This window comes from Cuculus canorus, chromosome 6 (assembly GCF_017976375.1).
Source record: "Cuculus canorus isolate bCucCan1 chromosome 6, bCucCan1.pri, whole genome shotgun sequence".
Lineage (NCBI taxonomy): Eukaryota > Metazoa > Chordata > Aves > Cuculiformes > Cuculidae > Cuculus > Cuculus canorus.
In genome coordinates, this window is record NC_071406.1 from 5,733,031 (window position 1) to 5,754,720 (window position 21,690).

The following is a 21,690-nucleotide window of genomic DNA, read 5'->3' on the forward strand; positions in this document are numbered from 1 at the left end:
CTTTTTTGTATTGGAAGTGACCCTCTAAATATGAGTTTTGTTTATATTCAATTTGTTTAGCGAATTCAAGAGACAAAATTTAGCATATACGCTCAGTGATTTATGGTACCGATGGTTAAATTTTATTCTCCACTACCTGACTGAGAAGAATTTTGCTTTTAGCTAACTTTTTCCTCCTAAAGTTCTAGTTTTGAAACGTGGATACAAATCTACAAAAAAAAATTATGCAGATTTCCTCAGAAAAACCTGATAAGAGGCCAGCCAGACAAAATTTTCTATAAATGTATTCAGAAAATGAAAAGGGAAAAAAAAAATTTACTGTAATATATCTTGGGTGTTGGTAACTCTCAAAAGTTGATTTAATCACAGCATTACATACCCAAAGATCCTGTTTATTTTATATACAACTTTCCTAAATAACTGCTTTAAATATGGCATGTAAAATAAATCTATATTTTGAAAGAAAGTATATTTAACAATTATTAAGAAAAACTGTCTTGTCTTTTTTTTTTCCAAGTGAATTTTAATTACTTTCAGGAAAAAATTACCTTGCAAACGTGCATATTAATTTTACTAAGAATTTCTGCATGTAATTTCAGAGCATTGTGCACTTCATATTTTGTGGATAAAAAAAAAATCCACACAAAAAATATTGTTTCTTTTAACTAGGCTAGAAATAGTTAATGTCTGCTTGCTTGGAAGGGCTGCTTTATAATATTGAGTTAGGAAAATAGAACAATTGGATTGAAAAGCTTCTTTATGTGTAGTATTTTTTCTTGATAGCTTTAAAGACTTGATCGCATTAGAAATAGGAGAAATGGTTACTGAGGCTTAAAATCTTTTGCTGTTAGTTTGAAAAAGATAACTGAATGGTTTTTTAATACGTTTTTCAAATTTTACTAGGGAACAAATGGTTAATGTCTTTGGGAGGGGCTGTCAGTGAGCCAGGAGGACAAAAGGGAAAAAGCAGGTGAAAAATGTTTTTGGAATGTTTTTCTATATCACACTATTTTATATATATTTTTTAAGTTCATTGAACTAGAAGTAGTTAAAATGGTTTAAAAAAAAATGTAATTAGCTGTAATTAGTCAGCTTTCTGACCTTCTGTTATTAAAACAAGAAAAGCAAACAAACAAAAACCCCAAACAAAAAAGAACCCCAGAAAAAAAAGAAAAAAACCAAAAGTACAGCCTGTGCTGATTGTGTTTAATAGTTTTTTTTCAAACACCTGTTTTACCCTTTCTGGTGATCCAGTCAGAAAGTGTAATTGCAGTATAACTCAAAACCAGATTCCTGTCCTTGAGTGTATTTTTCACAGATGCAAAGATATACCCTGACTACACTCATTCCAGAATTGGCCACTTTTAAAGATATTTGCAGCTGGTGAACTGTGGAAGCACTAAAGTTTTCAGAGAGAGATTTTAGAATCTTAAGGCTCTCTCCTCCTTTTTTTTTTCTCAACCTCTCATCCTTCCAAACAGATATTAACTTTTCTAGCCTAATAAAACTTTAAAATAATCTATCAAAAAAAAAAAGGTAAAAATGTATACAGGTAAATTTCCAAATGTTTTTATATCACTGTAGAGGAATATGTCTCACAGTTTTTCCTAGGAACACAAAACTCGGCGTTTCTAATTTTACGTGCGAGTTAATATCTGATATCTATTATTTTTTTCTTAAAAGTATCTTCACTTGAAATGTAGAAGTTAGGAAAGACAATCAACAGTACTTTCAGACACTACATATTCCTCAACGTTTATTATGGTGTTCTACCTGAAAATAGGCTTTTTAAATTGTTTTCTTCTCCTTCGCCTGTGGAAAACTTTCAGAATTGGGGAAGTGTCTCTATTGAAAGAGCTGAGTTCTTATCCAGAAATTGCTGTCAGAAACGAAATTATCTAAACTAACTATAATAATAATTCATACATAGTCAAAAAAAAAGACGAAGAAAAATAGCTCCTAATTATTGGCATTTACAGTAATTTTAAATATTGCTTGCAATAAGTGTAGTTTAAGTCATTGACGTCACTAATTTCATGATGATTTCTTAATGGTATGCATTTGTCAGGGAGCAAGCTTTTAAAGTCAGGTTTTAAAGCAAATTAGAACAAAATGTTAGGAAAAAATCTTTATTAAAAATAAACAGAGAAGTCAATTGACATAAGTTTGTACCTGTCAAGATATATGTTTTCATTTTGGTAGAAGTTACCTAAAACTAGTACTGTATTCTCACGATATCTAAATTTGACTTTTTGCCATTAACAGGTGTTTAAAAAAAAAGCAACAAAAAAAAACAATAAAAAACCCAACAACTTTCAAAGCACTTGAAACCGTCTCTTAAGTCTTCAGGTGGTTATGGAGGAAAAACCTATTTTATAGTTTTCTGTTAATAAAATATATGTTCTTGTGAATTGGAAAGGATGCTACTTATATTTGCTCATTAGTGCTATGCTTTAAAATTGTCTTGGTCTTACAAAAAATTATCTCGCACTCTTTCCTATTTTGGCCTTTGTTTTAGTTGTGAATATCGTAGAAACTTTTAAGAGAAGTATGCTTAGAATACATCAAATTACATTTTGTTTTAAGTTACCTGAGTGTAGTGTTATAAAAGATAGTTTGTTTGGGTTTTTTTTACAGGTACTAATGTTTGTGCTAAGAATAATGGTGGATGTCATCAACTTTGCCTTTATCGAGGAAGCGCTCAGAGGACGTGTGCTTGCGCACATGGCTATCTGGCAGAAGATGGAATTACTTGCTTGAGACACGAAGGTTACCTGTTGTACTCAGGAAGGACAATCTTAAAAAGTATACACCTTTCAGATGAAACCAACTTAAATTCACCAGTAAGGCCATATGAAAATTCAGAGTACTTCAAAAATGTGATAGCTCTTGCTTTTGACTACAGTCTGAAAGGAAGAGGTACGAATCGCATATTCTTCAGTGATGCACACTATGGAAATATACAAGTTATTAAAGACAACTGGGCTGACAGAAAAGTGCTAATTGAAAGTAAGTAAAATATTTCCCTTAATACGCATTTTATTTCAATGAACTTTATTGATAACTGCTTGATTGTACAGACATTTTTTGTTTTATAAAGTTTTACCATACTTAGGAATATAACACAAATATTTCAATTTATCCTATAGGATACATTTTAACATTATCTTTAGAATTACAACTTCAAAACAATTTATTTTGTAGCAATCTTACGATGAGTGAAGCATATTAGTAGAAAACAAAAGTGATCGTGACAGAGCTTAATTTGAATTGCTGTGATTTTAAGGAGATTTTTACTGTTCAAATGAAACATCGCTGTGCAATGCCTGGAAATGAAAGAAGTTCCCTTACCCTGTGAAGCTGTTGGTTGTTTATTTTTCTATTTAGCCGGGTAAAGTACTATAAGATATCTCTGCCAACATAACTATATCACAGTATAAAATATTAGGACTCCGATCAGTGTGTCCAGTTGACTCACCCTTCTTGTAGTGAGCCCAAGAAAAGTAATGCACTCTCAGTGACAATAGAAGGCAAATTCCAACCTATAAAACTGTATGGTTTTAGTAGAGGCGTAGTAGCTGCTCTGAGTGTTTACTATGCCTTCATTCACCATTCCAGTAGTGGGAGTTGTATGAACCTTAATATTTTTACAGCCTCTGGATTCTTGAAGCCTGGCATTGCTATCATGGAATTGCTGCCAATATCATCACCGAATTCTTCAGGGCAAGACACAAAACATATCTTGCAGCTGAGGCCTCAGTAGAATCTTATCAACGAAGTCTAACTTTAATACAAGGTGTATGCCAAAAGTTATCAGGGGAAAATTAGAATTCGAGGAAAATCTGAACGAAGGTGTGTTTGAAATACATTCTTAGTGCTAAACATCAAAAAAATTATGCTACAAAAATCTGAATTCTAAAAACATCTGATGCCTTTCATTTCTGTTCCAGTTGTTCTAAAATATGCAATAAACCTCCTTAGGTTTTTAGTCAGTTATCAGATGTGTTTGCATACTGTTTTTCGTCTCTTCCTTGTCATTTTTGAGTACTTTATGCTTTTTTGGGAGGCTGCAGTTCATTTCAGTAACTGTTCTCCAAAATGTCTGAAGTGTTGTATAGCTTTTTTCTCGTTACGTTCTGGGTAATTCTCATCTGCATTTCTCATGTCATTATATTGCCTATGGCATTGTTATATTTAGCTGTTTGTTTGGGTCAAACAGTTTAATAACAAGACCAAAGGAAGTGATTAGGAAAAATGGAAGTACGTTTGATGTGGAACATTTTGCCTTTTGCTGTTGCACGTTAATGGAAATTGCTTTAGAAAAGAAAGTGGCTAAACAGCTGCAAACTGACAAAATATTATTCTATGATGAACATTGCGTAATTGTATCTCTGTGCTGTGGTTCTGGGAGGGTATTGCTGGTCATGAAAACTGTTGGCATGAAGGAATGGAAAAGCATTTTGTCAAATATGATACAAGCCCTCCTTTTTTCCTTTAAGTTTTTTTTTTTTAAATGTGCATACTTTAGAGGAATTAATGATATCTATATCAAGATACAGTGGAGAAATGAAATTGAGATGAGATCTTAGAAAGAAATGTTTTGCTGTGGGGGTGGGGAGGCCCTGGCCCGGGCTGCCCAGGGCAGTGATGGCTGCCCCATCCCTGGGGGGATTCCAGGCCAGGATGGATGGGGCTGGAGCCCTTGATCCGGTGGGGGGTGTCCCTGCCCATGGCAGGGGTGGAACTGGATGCGCTTTGAGGTCCCTTCCGGCTCAGATCATTCTATGATTCTACATCCTAGATATCAGAAAAAAATTCTTCACAGAAAGAGTCATTGGGCACTGGCAGAGGCTGCCCAGGGAGGGGGTCGAGTCGCCTTCCCTGGAGGTGTTTAAGGAACGGGTGGATGAAGTGCTGAGGGACATGGTTTAGGGAGTGTTAGGAATGGTTGGACTCGATGATCCAGTGGGTCCTTTCCAACCTTGTGATTCTGTGATTCTGTGATGGTCTCTTTACTCCCAGGACAGCATGAAAACCTAGGGATTCAGACTTGAAGTTAACCTACAAGAGACACACGTCTCACAGAAATGTGTAGTAGTGACATACAAGCACTATTTTAACACTGGTGTAGGAGGATGAGATTAAATGTATTAGTGAAAAGCCACTGGAAATTTTTATATTTGAAAGAGACAAGAGGAGATAGAAATACTGATTAAATCCAGTGAAGACACAAATTGGGTCTTTTTAAAGAACAATAAAGTCTTCCTCATTACTTTATAATAGGTTGTACAAAAGCTAAAGACATTCTGTAAAGCATAGCTGAGAATTATAGTTTTAAGAAATTGTTAGAAAGTGTTTCTACTTGTAATCTTAATACGGCCAATTTCATTTTTCATTAGCAGAGTCAGCACTCTGAATAATTGAATGTCAGTTGAGTTACTGTCCTTGCAAAAAAAAAAATACTGTATATGCTTAGGATGTGCTTGTGAACGGTGGTGTTTGTTTTCTTGAAAAGTTTCAGTTGTGTTTTCATTGTAAATGAAAAAGGATATCACATCACAGCATATGTTAGTTTATTATTCTCTTTCATGCGGTTTAAAACCCTTCTCTTCATGTTGAGTCATTCATTTTCAGCTGCTATTTTTGTACTACACATCCTTTCTACAGTCTGTGCGTGGTTTCCTCTCACTGTAAACAGAGAACAGTTTATGACATGGAAGTATTTGACCAACAGTGACACCTATAAGAGGAAAGCAGTGGTAGGACTGATTGACAGCAGTGATTCCACTCACTGGACGACAAAAGATTCTAAATTTCTCTGATTTCTATCGTAACTTTGTGTGATTAGAAACTGATAAATGAAATCCAGCTGGAAGATTTTATTAGTAATGTTGCATTGCAGGATTAAAAATACAGTCTGTCATTATTTTTTTTTCTATTTTTTTACTCCAAAATTATTAGTATGTCTGTAATAAGTTTTAATTTTACTTTACTTTTTTTTAAAAAAAAAAAAATATATATCTAGCTTGGTTCTAACGACCCTATACCTTTTTTCTGCCTCATTAAGTCTACAAATCATGGAAACCTTTACTCAGTATCTCACTCAAATAGAGTAAATAGAATACATTACATACAAGACAGTATTGTCCTAGACTTTTAATTCACTGAATGTATATTTGCTTATAAAGAATCCATTACCTGATGGATTTCTACCTCGCTGAGATCAGATTTGCCACTCCCATCTAACACATTCATGAACTTTTCTGCACACTAAACACAGAGTTAAGACATGTAAAGAGCCTTTTATTAAGCAGATTTTCAGTTCACTAAGAACAGATTTACAACTCACGAGCAACCTATTATCTAATATGTTTTTAGCTCACTGAGAACAGATTTACTACCCAGAAACAACCCATTATCTAACATGTTTCCAGTTCACTGAAAACAGATTTACAACCCATACGCAAGCTATTATCTAACATAGTTCCAACTCACTGAATATTGATTTAGAATTCATAAACAACCCATTATCTGACAAATTTTCACCTCACTGAACAGATTTGCAACTCATAAACAACCCATTAGCTAACACATTTTCGGCTCAGGCAGAGTAAGTAGATTTACAGCATATAAACAACTTTATTTAACTTGTTCCAGTTCACTAAAAACAGATTCAAAACTCACCTGGACCCCAGTACCTGATAGGGTTCTGTGTTCAGCAGGAAGAAACTATAACAACATGAAAAAAACTGTTGCATATGCATGGTATGCCATACCCTAGCATGTGTATTTTTTGTGCAACAGAGGATTTTGGAGTGGTTTCTTTCCAGTCTCTGAGCTCTGCTGACGAAATGTGCATTATTTCCTTAGGTCAGTCAGTGGGGACATTTTCTTCAGTGTTTTTGTGAGTAACTTCATGGGGATAAGCGTTCTTGATTGACAGTTTTTTAAAATTTACCTTGTTCTTGGCTGTGATTTCCCACAAATATTCTTTTGGGTGATGAGTTAGCTAACTGTTCAGTATCATTTATTACTTTATTGCTCTAACATCATGTACACCTTAATCCGGTCAGCAGACGTTTTGAAAATTAACTTATCAATGCAGCAATACCTGTTTTGAATGTGTTGTGATCTGACTACCATCTGTATCACATTTTGATGTCAGTCTTTTCTTCCAAAAAGAGTGTAAAAGGTTTTATTTTAGTCTTTTTTTTTTTCCGTAAGTGCGCACTTTTGGAAGTATCAGACTACAATAGAGAGAGCAGATACTTACTGTGTGGTCCCACCCACCCACTAATTTCCACTTTTTACTTGTGAAGATGAGCCTTTCACTTTACACTGGTTGGAGTGATTCGCTTCTAACCTGGACCCTAAACTATCTATACCAATAAGTACCTTTGTATCCTGTTGTGTTATGAAGTCTTCATGAACTTGTTAAAGCAAAACATGTGAGAAAATCAATGATGTTCCCATTTTTCCTTGTCAATGGTAGTCCTTTGTAAAATAAAACACAGTCACAGGGATTCATGCTTTATGTACTCTTTCTCTTTTCTTCCAGTCTGAGGAATCACACAGGCTTCACTCTGCAAAAAAGAAGTAATTTTTCATTTCTGGAGCTTAGATTGTGAGAACCAGTACCTCAACAAATCAAATCATGCTTTCTAGACAAGATCCAGAGAGGTTATTTGCACTTTGGAAGTAGTTTTTGATTTAATTTTAGCCCCTGAAAGACTTCAGGCTTTTGAGATAATTGAAAGAAGACGTAGCATTAAATACAAAATGAGGTTAGAAAAAGTAAGAAATTTACATAAAGGTGACATTGCATTCAAATCAATATATTGCAGTGACTATCTCTGAATAATCTTTACAATTTCCATTCTTCTCTACCAAAACTAAGCCTTCTAATGGTTGCCATTCTCTCTGGGAGATTTTTTTTACTGAAAACCTGGATTAAAATGAGGTAATGGAGCAGTATACAGAAAGAAAGAACAGAAATCAGTAGTAGTTAAAGGTACAGAGTTACTTGGAAATTCGACTTGTACAAAATTGCTTTTATCAGGTTATCGGTTTCATTTGAAACAATAGGGCCTATTCTTCTCTCAAAGAGAGCCCAGGGGAGATTTAACTCCTATTTTCTTTGTTGTTGCTCACTTCTAAACAGAACACCACTATTATTCCAAACTTCTGGAAGAGTTTCTATAGTATTTCAGAGGCATTATGATAATCATGCATGAAGTACTTCAAATCTTTGTAGATCTAAATAGACTTATCTTCCATCTGCAAGTAATTTTGAAGTAGATTGAAATGACTGAAAATGCTTCAACAGAAGCAAGCATCTATTTGATATATGGGGTTTTTAATGTATTATCATCTCCTGTCATACCACATCTCCCACTGACTGTTGTTTGTTCCGTCAACTGATAAATGGTGAGTTAGCTTTATTTTTAATGATGTGTTGATCTGAATAGTGGTTTCTCCTACACGGAATTAGAGATCTCAGTTTGACTCAGAGGAAATGAAAAATAGTATATTACTCACAATATAGATTCCTCATGGTTTTGATGGAGCAATGGGAGTCTTCAAATCATGAAAAACAGTATGCTAAACTTCTTGTTTCCTACTACATGTAAGCTGATTTCCACTGTAGATTGACCCATTAAGCCAAAAGTACATGATATCGGAGAGGTTGAACGTATGATTTTTCTCTTCTCATATTGACGTTTTTTTCTTCTATAATAATCCCATATAATTTGCAAACCATCTGCTAAACTTCCCTTCTTCAGTTCAGCATCCTTCCTTCTCAGCCTGCCTAGAAGCAGAGTGCCAGAGGAGCATCTGCTTTGTTTCTTCCTTCCCTGGTGAACACGACATTGTGAGCTCTGAAAAAGTCTGTATCAATGAGTGTGGAGAGAAGACCATTTTACACCATCTCACTGATAAACCATCCGTGTGAGCTATCGTCCATCCCAGTAACAATGCAAATGAAGATTAGCTTTAGACAGTGGATAACATGCTAGGTGATGACTATTTTGCCGGAGGAAACAAGAAGCTCCTGCGTAGCGTTTCTGAAGATTGGCTTTGGTTGTCCTAAATTGTTTCCAAGCTGATGTTTATTCAAGGAAGACTTAACCTAGGTCTCGGTTTCTAAGCTAATAGTGCATCCCCTATTTCTCGTCACAGGTAGGAATTTGAGGTAATATCTTCACTAACCAAAGCCCGTCTCAGTGTATCTAAAGAAAAACAATGCAGCGTTCAAGTAAGTTTAGCGTAGTGGTGCAACACTACCCTGAATACCAATGAAGAAGTTAGAAACTAAAGGAGGGGAGGAAAAAAGAGAGAGGAAAGGGAAAAGAGCGCAAATGAGAAAGGAAAAAGTATTAAGATGAGATACTCTCAATAAGCTGTTTTTTCTCCTGTGTAAACAATGGCACTGAGACGTTTTGCCAGTGTGACGTCTTTCACAGCACAAAAGGAAGTGTTATGTGAAAAAACACTTCTGTTTTGAACATGAGGTGCTAGTGTCTATTGGAGGCAAAAATCTTTTCACTGATAACATAACGTGTCAGATACTGTGATGTATTGTAAGGCTTTTTACAGTCTGAATCTTTTAAAGGTGTTCCAATGTGTGCAACTATTCTTTCAAACTAAATGGGTCCAATTTAACTGTCAAAAAGGCATTTATGTTCCCATTTTTCTCACAGAGCATTAAATTCGGTACTTTGTATGAGATCATTTTAGTTTTGGAGCTTTTTTTCTCCAGGAAAGAAATTTTTAATCTGTTCAAAATAAATACTTTAATATTGTTGCTTTTCATTTCTTAAGTGTATTGGATTCATTATAATTGCATATGTCGGAATATGAGTCCAGTGATTTTTCACTGTTTAAAGGAGGGAAAGTGAGAGGCTGTTTTAAAGTCTAGAAAATTTAAGTAATAAAAACGTAAAATTATTTATTACAACTGCAATTCTGTAAGCAAAAAGCAAAGTGTCTGGTTTATCACTATATTTGGCTTCTAAATGCGTCTGCATATTATGATTAGGGGGTAAAATTTATGACCTGTTGCTGTAAGTGGATAAAGTTTGCTAATTTTACATTGTGTTAGTTATTCTAGAAATATGTATTTCTGCACATTTCATGCTTTGTTCAGCTGTTCCTGCTTTGAAACTCTGAAATGTGTTCATGACGGGAGCTGATATACACTTATCTTTCAGTTCAGTGTATCTTGAGCATTCCCAGTCTCAGTATCCAAGAAAGGTGCTTCATCCTATTAGACTTGAGGTTATTCATGAAGAATTAGTACTGTTTGTGGCTGCTTCGACTTCCTATATTGCCCTTAAATTTTTATCGATGTAAATATTTGCTGGTGTAAATTTTTACGTGAGCAGCTGTGACTTAGTTGTATAAAATGCAAAACTATATTTGAGGAGTTGTCGGGAGAAATGTATGTAAAGGAACATCTCTTGACATTTCTCCTTTGTTTTATTCTAAAGAGTAATGTGATACGGCAAATATTATTAGGTTATTAGGCTATTCTGCCATTAATTCTTCTAGTATCTCTGTACTGTTTGGTTTTACTTCAACCATAACAATAAAAATGTGTGATTATACATATATATTAGGAATCTTATTAGTCTTAGGTTAGTCACTCTAATAGTATTGATTTAACAGTGGTAAGGCTGAGTAGTAATTTTTTTTTTTAGAGTCCATGTATAACGCGTAAAACAATAATTTGGACTCTTGTAATTAAGGAAAAAAAAAATCTTCCATGACAATTCTTGGTATTTTTTTAAACTTAAGAAAACACTTCCTTCTCCATATTGTAGCTTTCCATTCTAAAACACGTTCTGCTTTTAAAGCCCCTTTTACGTGGATATTTTAGATGTTTTGAAGTTATGGTGATGTAAAAGTTAACTAGTAATGAGATATTGAAGTGTACTGAGGGGGTTACACTTATACAAAATATTCTTGTTCATTTTCTAATTTGTTGGCTTCTGTGTGTTTCCTTAAGTATGTGATCATAGAATCATAGGTTGGAAGGGACCTTAAAGCCAATGCAGTTCCGAGGATGATAGAGGACAGAATATTGCAGGTTTATATCTATTGGTTTGGTTTTCTTGAGCAAGCTGTCAGGGAACAACTATGGAAGGGCTATACGCATTGTTGGGAAAAAAATAATTGGAGGTAGATATAAATTTCCTCATAAAAAGTAGGTAGGGTTTTTTCTCCCTAATGATAAAAGGACCAAATCTTTCTTTGAAGCAAGATATTATTGTCCATAAGAATGTAGACGTAGAATTAAATACATATTTTGTTTAGTAACATAAATCAGACTTGATTTCTAAAAGCTGATTATGATGGCAAGTGATGATGATGATGATGATGATGCTATCTACTTTGACTTGACTTGTGTGGTTTTTTTAAATGCTGTTAACAGGGACCCAAAAAGAAAGCCATCATTTTTGCATATGTAAGCATAGTTCTGGGACAAGCTAACTGTTTTCAAAGTAATTTTTTTCTTAATTTCAAAAAGTTGATTACGTGTCCCATTTACATTCAGGTATGAATGGCAAAGTTAAAGGCATTACTTCTGTTCTCTCACTGTGAATTTCTGAGCTCATCTGTTTGATCCAGTTGTAAGATAAACTGTATAGCGAGATGTAGGAAAAACACCAGTGCTGGTAGGGGACCAAAAAAGGTCAAATAATCTAAAATTTGAAATGCTGCTATTAATTATCTTTTTTTTTTTGCATAAAACTTCTACTGAGCTTTGCCTGAATAATTGAAAACATTTGTAAGAGTGTTTAGTTAACATAGTTCTGTTAATCTCTATAATAAAATTAAAAACGATCAAAACGTTCCAGAAACACTGTACGACTTGCTTATTGATTCTTTGAGGATCAGCTTTTCCTTCTGATATCTGTGTCCTATTTACATCGCAGACACTCTGTGTTATGACCCCATAGTACTGAGGATGCAGGTATTCACAGAGCGTTGATGGGTCACTTGCTCTCAGAGGTCCAGCTTTGCCCAGAGGTGCTGGCTTGCCTTGTCTGGCTCCAAACTCGGTGTTACCAGTGTTGTCCCACAAGTATACAGGATTAATAGCTATTGCACTTCATTGCACACAAACATCACCCATCTATCAGATGCTATTCAGTTGGTTGGTTAATTAAAGTATGATTAAGGTCATCAGCCTCAGGTTAGGTCTTTCTCATGCTGAATTTTGATGTTTCTTGCTCTGAATAGTCTCATCAGTTGTTTTGTCTAGATTTTCCTAATTTCACTGGAAAAATATCCTACTACTTAGGCATCTGCCTGTCTTTCACACTGCACTTCCTTCACAGCTAAGGTAATCGCATACGATATTTTATATATATCTTCATTGACATATACTAAAGCAATGTTATAAATCTGAAAGATATTAACCTGGTAGAGTTTTTTTGCTGAATATATTAGAAGTGTTTATTGAGCAATTATCTAGTAATTATGTTAATATTTTTATTTACATGTAAACTGAATTTTTAATTCCATTGGGGAGATACCAAATGTTTTGGAAGATTTGAGACTTCAGTATTATACTTTCTACAAAAACAAAGGTGTTTTGGTTTGTTTGTTTGGGTTTTTTTTTTTTCTAGATTCTAAAATTATTTTATTTTCCTTTAGATTACTCCCAACAAATATTAATTCTTTCCAGTATTGGTTACCACAGTAAGCTTGAAAGAATAATAAGGTTACATCCATGGAGATATTTGTGGTATCTTAACTTAAGCTTATGGTGTTTAATATTATTTAATGTGTAATAGTGTGTAGCACTGTTGTATATTTTGGAGATGCAGAAAAATGATTACAGAATCATAGAATTGTAGAATGTTTTGAGTTGGAAGGGACCCGAAAGATCAACTAATTCCAACCCACCTGACATAGGCAGGGACATCCCATTGGATCAGGCTGCCCAAGGCCCATCCAGCCTGATCTTGAACACCTCCAGGGATGGGGCAGCCACAACTTCTCTGGGCAACCTGTGCCAGTGCCTCACCACTCTCATGGTGAAGAAATTCCTCCTTATGTCTAGTCTAAAACTGCCCCTCTCCAATTTATAGCCGTTGATACAGATGTTTGCTAATTTATGGTGTAATATTAGAAAAGCTTACATGTGCTGTAAAATAAAATAATATTTTTTAGGCTAAATAGGACAACTAAATAATTGATAATTGCATTTCAATTTTTATGCCATATGTGATATTTAATATTTCTGTTACAGTAGCGTATATGATGGCCTTGTTTTACATGTGACTGGCAGAAGCAATTAATAAATCAGGTCAACCCCTAATTTTTGAGACAAATGGAACTCATCTTACTTTTTTCTTTTATGGCAAATTACTATTGCTATTACTATTACTGCTATTATTGTGTTAGCATTTTTGTTTAGCAAGAAGTCCTCTTGCTTATGGCTACTTGCAGAGCAAAATACAAGCATTTTACAATTCTAGGTGTGTAGTTAATTAGAGGTGTGATCTATTAACCCTTTTCTTCAGGTAGTTTATTACTTGTGAGGCATTATTTTCACCTCAGATGAAACGTTGACCACCTCTTAGACCAACCACCGTAATCTTACACAAAGAGATTGATATGAAGCAGTATCATCTCCCTTGACCAGTCTGATATAACAATTAAGAGGCCATATCCTTAAAGGTAAACTATGAAAGCCAAGTCAGGGAATGAATAAAGATCAAGCAGGTGTTTAATGTTAAGTACCGAATATTAAAGCCTTCTCCAAAATTCTGATATCAAACTGCTGATTATGCTCAATTTTAGTACTTTGGTGGGTTTTCAGTATTAAAAACAATATCATGTTGACAGTTGTTATTTTTTTAAAACCCTGCTAAAGAAAGGGTGTTGATAAGAGTATGAAATCGAAGGAAAAAGGTAATTGAATAAGAAGGTTTGACTGTAAAATTCCTACAGACTTTTAAAAGTAGAAGACGGGAGGTAAAAATCTAGGAGACTGGGAAACAGTATATACATTAGCAAAGGTCAGTGGCCACAGGTATTGGATAAATTAAACTTTGTCCTTTAGTATTTTTATTTTTGTTTGCAATAATGATGGAATTCTAATCTGAATTCTTCAGTTATTGATTTGTTGCTTGTCCGTTCCCTGGGAAAGTCAGGTGAAGATCAGCATGACAATATTTATAGGCTGCATCTCATCTGTGGGATGCAATTCATCTTCGTTAAGTTCAGTAAAAGTGATAGATAGCATTTGGCAATGTAATGATGTGATCACTCTACCATTGCCTTTGTAAATCATAAGCTGTTGCATTCTCTTGTGTAGATATTTAATCAGTTATACACCCCATTACTGATTTAATTCAGAATGTCAGTGGCAGGTGAATAATGTGAGTATTTGTATATTAATATCATATTGTATTAATGTTCCTTTCATTTAAGTATGCTATTCATGTGAAAATCATAAACTGTTGCTTCATGGCTAGAATAAATTTAATCAGTGCTGTAGGCATCTAATGCCATCAGTGTTTTAATTCAATACGTCAGTGAAACAAATGTGTTTCTTTTCATTTCTAGTTTCTCTATGCTTTACTAATTCAGAATATTACATAATGCTGTGAAAATACGAAGCTGAGAATAAACAAATTGCTAATATTCATCCTGTCAGTAGATTTTGGGAATGAATCCCCTAATTGTAGCACCAGAGAGGATGACTACATATTTCTTAGATGTTTTATATTAACTGAATGATAAATTAACTTTATTAAAGTCAGTGTTTTAGAATATTCCTTAAGGAAGTGTTAAATAAATAAATATAAAATAATATCAACATACTGGTAATGATGTAACACTAGAAAGCAGTTGCTTTGGAATCTTTTCCAGTGTCCTGTATTTGGCAATATGAAGCAGCTGGAAGGTTTTAGTCTTAAGGAACCACCTGTGAATCTACACTCTCTGATTCCTGTAGAAGAACAGACTTTTTCTCTTTACTATAGAAAATATAAGTAAACCTGCACATCTCATATTTGAAGAGCACTTTCATCATTCTAGTTAAGTTCTCGTTCACTACATTTAGCTGTCGCAGGAACAACATCATTATCTTTTGTCTGCCTCAAAAGAGTTTTAGGCTATGTTCTATAAACAGTTTGCTTTGAAATTTCTTGACAGATTCAGACAAGGAACAAAGCTGAAGTTGATAGAAACTCAAGAGGTTACATGAGGGAAATGAGGGGGTGGGTTTTTTTTCTGATAGTCATCTTTGAAATGAAGAACAGGATTTGCAGCAAATCTTAGTTAAATCCTCACCTCCTAAAGGCTGTATCTTTAACTACAAGACAAAGACTTACTCATTTTTCTAAAAACTTCCATAATAAAGATGAGGAAACATTCGACAGTCATAGGTGCGGAAGATAACAGTAGTGCAATAAATGCTCTGATGGTTTGTTTGTTAGAAATGAAGTGAAGAATCAGTCAGAAAATGTCAATACATCTTCTGTCATTTTGTAGTAGAACCACAGAATATCCTGGGTTGGAAAGGACCCACGAGCATCATTGAAACCAATTCCTGATGCTACACAGGAAAACCTAAGAGTTAAACTATGTATCTGAAAGCATTATCCAAATCGTATCTAAAGAGCATTAGTTTTAGTTTAGACGGCTTTAATTAGTGTTAAAGTGGAATTCAGCATATAATTTTAATGTGAATTAGTAAATTAAGTTAGAATTATATTGAGCAGACCAGGTTTCCTTTGAATGCTATGTTGTGGTTTTCTGGCGTTGAAAAATAATCATTCTTTTTAAGATTTCTTCTGGCTCACGCTGCCTAAAGATGTGCGCTACCCGTATGTCGATCCTAAGATCTTGATGTCGGGGATATTTTTGCACATCCTGAACCATGGTGTGTCAATGTTAAAATGTGTTTGAGGTGTAGAGATTTCAGTGGTTGGGAGGTCTCTGTAGACCAAAGGAACAAAACCTGATATGGTCTTGTTTATATGCTCCCAAGGGAACGTTGTTGGGTTTTTTTTTCAGGAAGAGTATTGGTTATTTTGTTTAAGAACAGCAACCTGGTATAAAGTAACGTGCATGTGTGTTGGGTGCTCAGGGGGTACAAGACCCAAGAATGATGCAACTGAATTCTTTCATTTGTAGTATAGAGCCACAGACACAGAAACTGCATAAACCAGAGTTGATGATAACCTTTGTTTCCGACATGTTCCAAATGGGTTTAAAGCGCTTCAGTAGATGTTTGCACATCTCTGTCATGACCTTGGAAAGAACTCATTTCAATTGTGATTTTTGAAACAAAAAAATATGTCCTTCCCTTTATCTCAAAGTATTTTTGATGCTTAAAATTCGAAATAAATTAATAAGGCAACTAGATATTGCGTTTAAAGAAGGCATATCCATTCATCTTTATGAAAACCAGAATTCTTATCCAAAAGGTGTTCTTTGCAATAGTCAAAATATTTTTTTTCAATTTTCAAGTTGTTTTTATGCCATTTTTAAAGTTAAACTCAGTCACTTTTTTGTTACCTGTGAGCGAGCTGTTTTGTTCTTGTTTTCTTTTTTTCATAAATTCTCCTTAAGTAGGACGACCTTCTTTACATGCTTTCACCTCCCTTTGAGGAGTGTCATCCTATTTCTTTTCTCTATTTTTAAGATAAGTCACTAAGCCGTCTACATGAAAATGTAGTCAGAAGATCTCCAAAGGCTTAAGAAAGAGCAATATAAATAAAATATAAATAATTATTTCTCTCATAGTTTGTATTAATTACTTCATGGTTTTGATTTAGTGATAGTGCTTTCAGTGTGACCAAACTTAATTTGGGAATTTGTTCTGTTCTGTGTATATGAATGGCATGCTAAAAATTACATCTTCCAGCAAATCAAATGTAAATTGTAATAACGAGCACAATGTAATCCTTGTTATATGTCTAGATGTTTGCCTCTGTAGTTCATTAATAAGCTGCGTGAACCCTCTGGTCTAAAATTATTTGTTTCTAACAAAATAATAAGTGAAGTAATCAACGTACGTTTCTGTAGTAATTCAAAAATAATGGTAGGAAATAATTACTCCTATTTCTCACAGTCTGACACTTTTATGTATTAGAATCAGATAAAATTTATCTTTTCTGGATGTTAAATATATGCTTTAGCTGCTTATTAATATTTGCTTTTGTTTCTAGCTCACAGGTTTTTTTATGTAGAATGAAAAAGTGCTATAGTGGCTTATTAAAAGAATGGTTTTATGCTGAGACCTTCAGACTTGGTCTTTTTGCGGTACTTTTCAGGTGTTTAAAAAAGATGATACAATTAATAACAACAGGACACTGTGCTCCTTGTTAATACAACATGTGTTTATATTAGAAAATACATCAAAAGATAATGCTGAATATTACAAGTAATTAATGAAAACATGGCCAAGACCTGGCTTACCTGATGTTTGAAGTTGAAAGACACTAAATTATTGCTGTCTTGAATAAACGCTTATTATTTCTGATGTATTGTCTGGGGACAATATAGTAAAAATATTAATTTAGTGAGTGTTAGATTTGACAAATGTAATACCAGGGACATTAATGGTGATCTCACTTCCTATAGAATCATAGAATAGTTTGGGTTGGAAGGGACCTTAAAGATTCACCACCTGCCACGGGCAGGGACATCCCACTGGCTCAGGCTGCCCAAGGCCCATCCAACCTGGCCTGGAACACCTCCAGGGATGGAGCAGCCACAACCCCGTGTTGGTTTATTTATTTACTTATTTAAATATATGAAGAAACAATAAGCCTCTGGTTCCAATAAAAACTTAAAACAGTGAAATGATAACGTAAGTGACAGTCAATGGGCTGAAGCAGCTGAACTCTGGTTCTGCAGGATTGGCTTCAATAGAAAAGGAAAAAAAACACAATTGTCTTGCTCAAAGGAGTTTTATTTTCTCTGTCTGTCGCTGTCTCTTCCAGATGTTGGATCAGTGGAAGGACTTGCTTACCATAGAGCTTGGGACACTCTCTATTGGACCAGTTCAACCACATCCTCAATCACAAGACACACTGTTGACCAGAGGCGTCGAGGAGCTTTCAACCAGGAAGCAGTAATATCATTGTCTGAAGATGACCATCCACACGTGTTAGCTCTGGATGAATGTCAAAAGTATGTATTATAGCTTTCCTTTCTATTTTTTTGCCTAATGTCAAGGACACAGCAGCACTTCTTTATTTCACAGTTAACTAAAACTGCTGAACTCCATGAAGGTTAAGTAGATTTCTTAGTTTGGGAGACAAATGTTAGTATTATGTTTTTTAAAGTTCTCTAAATACCAGTTATTAAAAGTGAACATTCTGGTGATCTCTATTGTCAGCCGTGTCGCTCTCATTGCCTAAATAAAAATAAAATTATTTGAAGCCTTTATGAAAAGGAATCTGAGTTTCTTGTGTGGCAAATTTCCCGTGTGTTTATCAGAAAGATCAGTGTTGTATAAAATTATGTAACAAGAGGTGTAAATTTATGAATAGGTGGACAACTTCCTGTATCGATGTCTGGTTTAGTTCCCCTCCTGCTACTCCTAAGAAAACTAAGTTTCCTAGTAAGATAGTAGGAGGGTTTATCTTTTTACTTCAGCTTTATGCTAGTAAAAGGCTTTAAAATTTTAGATCTTCTCTGTTATACTGGAAAAAAAGACAACCTGCTTTTTCTGCTTGTAATTCTCTCCATTCTGGAAAAGTTCGGCTCCATTTCTTCCTTATTATGTTCTTTTTTTAAAAAAATTTGTGATAACTGAACATGCAAATCTGCATGGATAGTCAAGGAGTTTTATTTCCAAATGTGATTTCACGTACAGTTTCTGCAAATTAAGAGTTTCTGCCGTATCGTAAAATATGATTTATTTAGGTATCGTAAATAAACAGAACTAAATAGTGTTGAAGATGGCAATGATAGAATGGACAGGTTCTGAGTACTGTATAAATTACATCCACAGCTCATTTTGTCCACCATTATTTACAGTAGCGAGGGGCCAGTTGTGCCTCCTGTAGAGCATGTTAAGATCACTTGATTCCTCATTAACATTCTTCTGCATACCAGTCCTTTGGTCTGCATCACAGTTCTAATATGGGAAAAGCTGCAGATTAATTTCACTGATTTTTCACTGATAAATTTACTGATTTTTCACTTATAAATTTATTTCACTCATAAATTACTGATATAAACATCAGCAGAGTTAATTTTATATTGTTAAACAGCTTGTATGTGTCTGTCATGGTTTACTAGTATAGAGACACGATCAGAATTGAACAGACCTGTGATAAAAAAACTCTGTGCTCGTATAAATTTAATGAACTAAAACTTCTATAATTTATAGGATGTTGGATATCACATATTCTTATTCACCATTGATTGTCAAAGTTACTTATAGACGGCTTTCATAATTATCTATGAAAACATATGTTTTTACTGTTACCTGTTTCATAGAGAATTAAATTCTAAACTGTATATTACTCTTTTTTTTGTTTGTTTTTAATTTTAATGCAGCTTAATGTTTTGGACTAACTGGAATGAGCAGCTCCCAAGCATCATGAGATCTACTCTCTCAGGCAAAAATGCACAAGTTATCATTAGTACAGATATTCTGACACCAAATGGGCTTACCATTGATCATAGGGCAGAGAAACTTTACTTTTCAGATGGCACCTTGGGAAAAATTGAAAGGTGTGAATATGATGGATCACAAAGATATGTAAGTAAAACAAAAATTCTAAATGTGTTCATTGTAAATCTGCTTGTTTGCATTTGTTAGCATCTTTAGAATGATCAGGTAACATGAAAGATCATTAGTTACCTGAGTTTTTCTTAAGATCAATTGGATATTAGATTTTAAAGTAAAAATAATTCTGAACTATAAGTCATGCTCTATTTACTCAACACATTCCAGTTTCTGGATGACCGCCTGGGGTTGCAGACCCTTACCATGGAAATCTATTGGTATTGATATTAAGCCTGAAGCATCACTGTCCTAAATGGTCTATATCAACTTTGGGGGGAAAAAAAAAAAGCAACTTCAACAGAAAAGATGGAGAAATGTTCTGCTGTGCAAAGGACAATTCTAATTTTTCAGTAACAAACTTTTTTTTAAACACACTAGAATGTCTTCTGTGTAATGCTTGAGTGTTACTCTACAAATCTTATTTTTTTCTATTTCTAACTATCCATTTTGAGATGTATTCAGCCACACTCCATTACTCTTTTATCATAACATCTTTTGGTCCTTGATTGCTGTCTTGGTTTCAACTGCGATAGAGTTAATTTTCTTCCCAATACCTGCTATGTTTTGTATTTAGTATAACAATGATGTTGATAACACACGTTGCTTTAGTTATTGCCAGGTAATGTTTATGTTTGGCTTGGGATAAAGTTAATTTTCTTCCCAGCAGCTTCTGGGATTTTTAGACTTAATATGAGAAGAATTTTGATAATACACTGATGGGTTTAGTTGTTGCTAAGAATTTTTTCACTTTCTCACGTTTTGCTATTCTAGTATACAGATGCAGAGCCAGGACGGCTAACCCAAACTGGCCAATGGAATATTCCATACCATAATATTATGCTCAATTAAAAAAAAAAAAAAAAAAAAAAAGATAATTCACCTGGGGCCTGGGTAGGAGATCCTGGTTCAGTGTTCTACGCTCACTGTGATCTCTGTTCTCACTGCAATTGTTGTGGTCTATTTGTCCAGCAGTTAGCAGTTGTATTTTAATACATCGTTATTATTATTATTATGATTGTAGTTGTTGTTATTATTGTTATTGTCATCTGATTTTATTTTACTATTGAAATTGTTTTCTCTCAACCCATGAGTTTGCATTTTCTTTTCCGATTCTTCCAGGTGGGAAGGAGTGAGATAGTAGCTGCATACTGTTTAGCTGTCAGCTAATGCTAAGTATGACAACTGCTCTATTAGCTTCAGCTAAAGTAGACCTTTCACTTGGAATATGCTGAAGGCATTTGGTCTCTGCTCACAATTTTGTTGCGTATTTAGCTCTACATTTCTTGTATGCATCAAGTCTTCCTTTCAGGAATTTTGTACCTCCCATAGTGCATGATAAAAGAGACGAAGAGCATGAACTGGCTTGTGTTTTCAGTTCCCAGTACTACAAGATAATGTTTGGTAGATCAGCTCACTTTCATGTCTATTAACGAAGGGAAGAAAAAAAAGTCTTTCATATACTGAAAAAAGCTTTAAAACATTTTTGCATCTTAAATGAGAATTACATGTTTTCTGGAATCTCATCCAGGAGAAGTTCCACGTGCTTTTTTTTAGACAAAATTTCCTTATTAGAGCAAAATAAGAGAGCCAAGTTTACAACCACAGAACAGAAGTAAAATGAGCATGACTAGGCCTATGGATTTACGTCATGTTTTCAAATGCAGTAACTATATCAGAAACTGAACAAGCCAAAGCCATAGGGGTTCCGAAGTACACACTTTGTGTTTGCTGAGAAAATTGATCAACTTTCTGATTGTTTTTTTGCTCAATGCATTCACCTGTGTATCTGAGAATATCATTCAGAAGGCAATTTGATAGTCTTCTTTGGGTTGGATCTGTTTTGTCATCTGGGAGATGGAATTAATGTCTCTCCTTTCATATTATTCCTTGGGTTTTAGCCTGTAATAATATCTTGATTA

General features: G+C 34.4%; 1 protein-coding gene across 1 annotated transcript in view; it reads left to right on the forward strand.

Annotated features, from left to right (window-relative positions):
* Nucleotides 1–21,690, forward strand: part of LRP1B (LDL receptor related protein 1B) — a 722,645-nt gene that overhangs the window by 557,712 nt on the left and 143,243 nt on the right. The window contains exons 41-43 of the mRNA XM_054070318.1: nt 2,638–3,009; nt 17,973–18,162; nt 19,540–19,744. Coding sequence (XP_053926293.1) covers nt 2,638–3,009; nt 17,973–18,162; nt 19,540–19,744 — 767 coding nt within the window. The remainder of the gene's footprint in view (nt 1–2,637; nt 3,010–17,972; nt 18,163–19,539; nt 19,745–21,690) is intronic.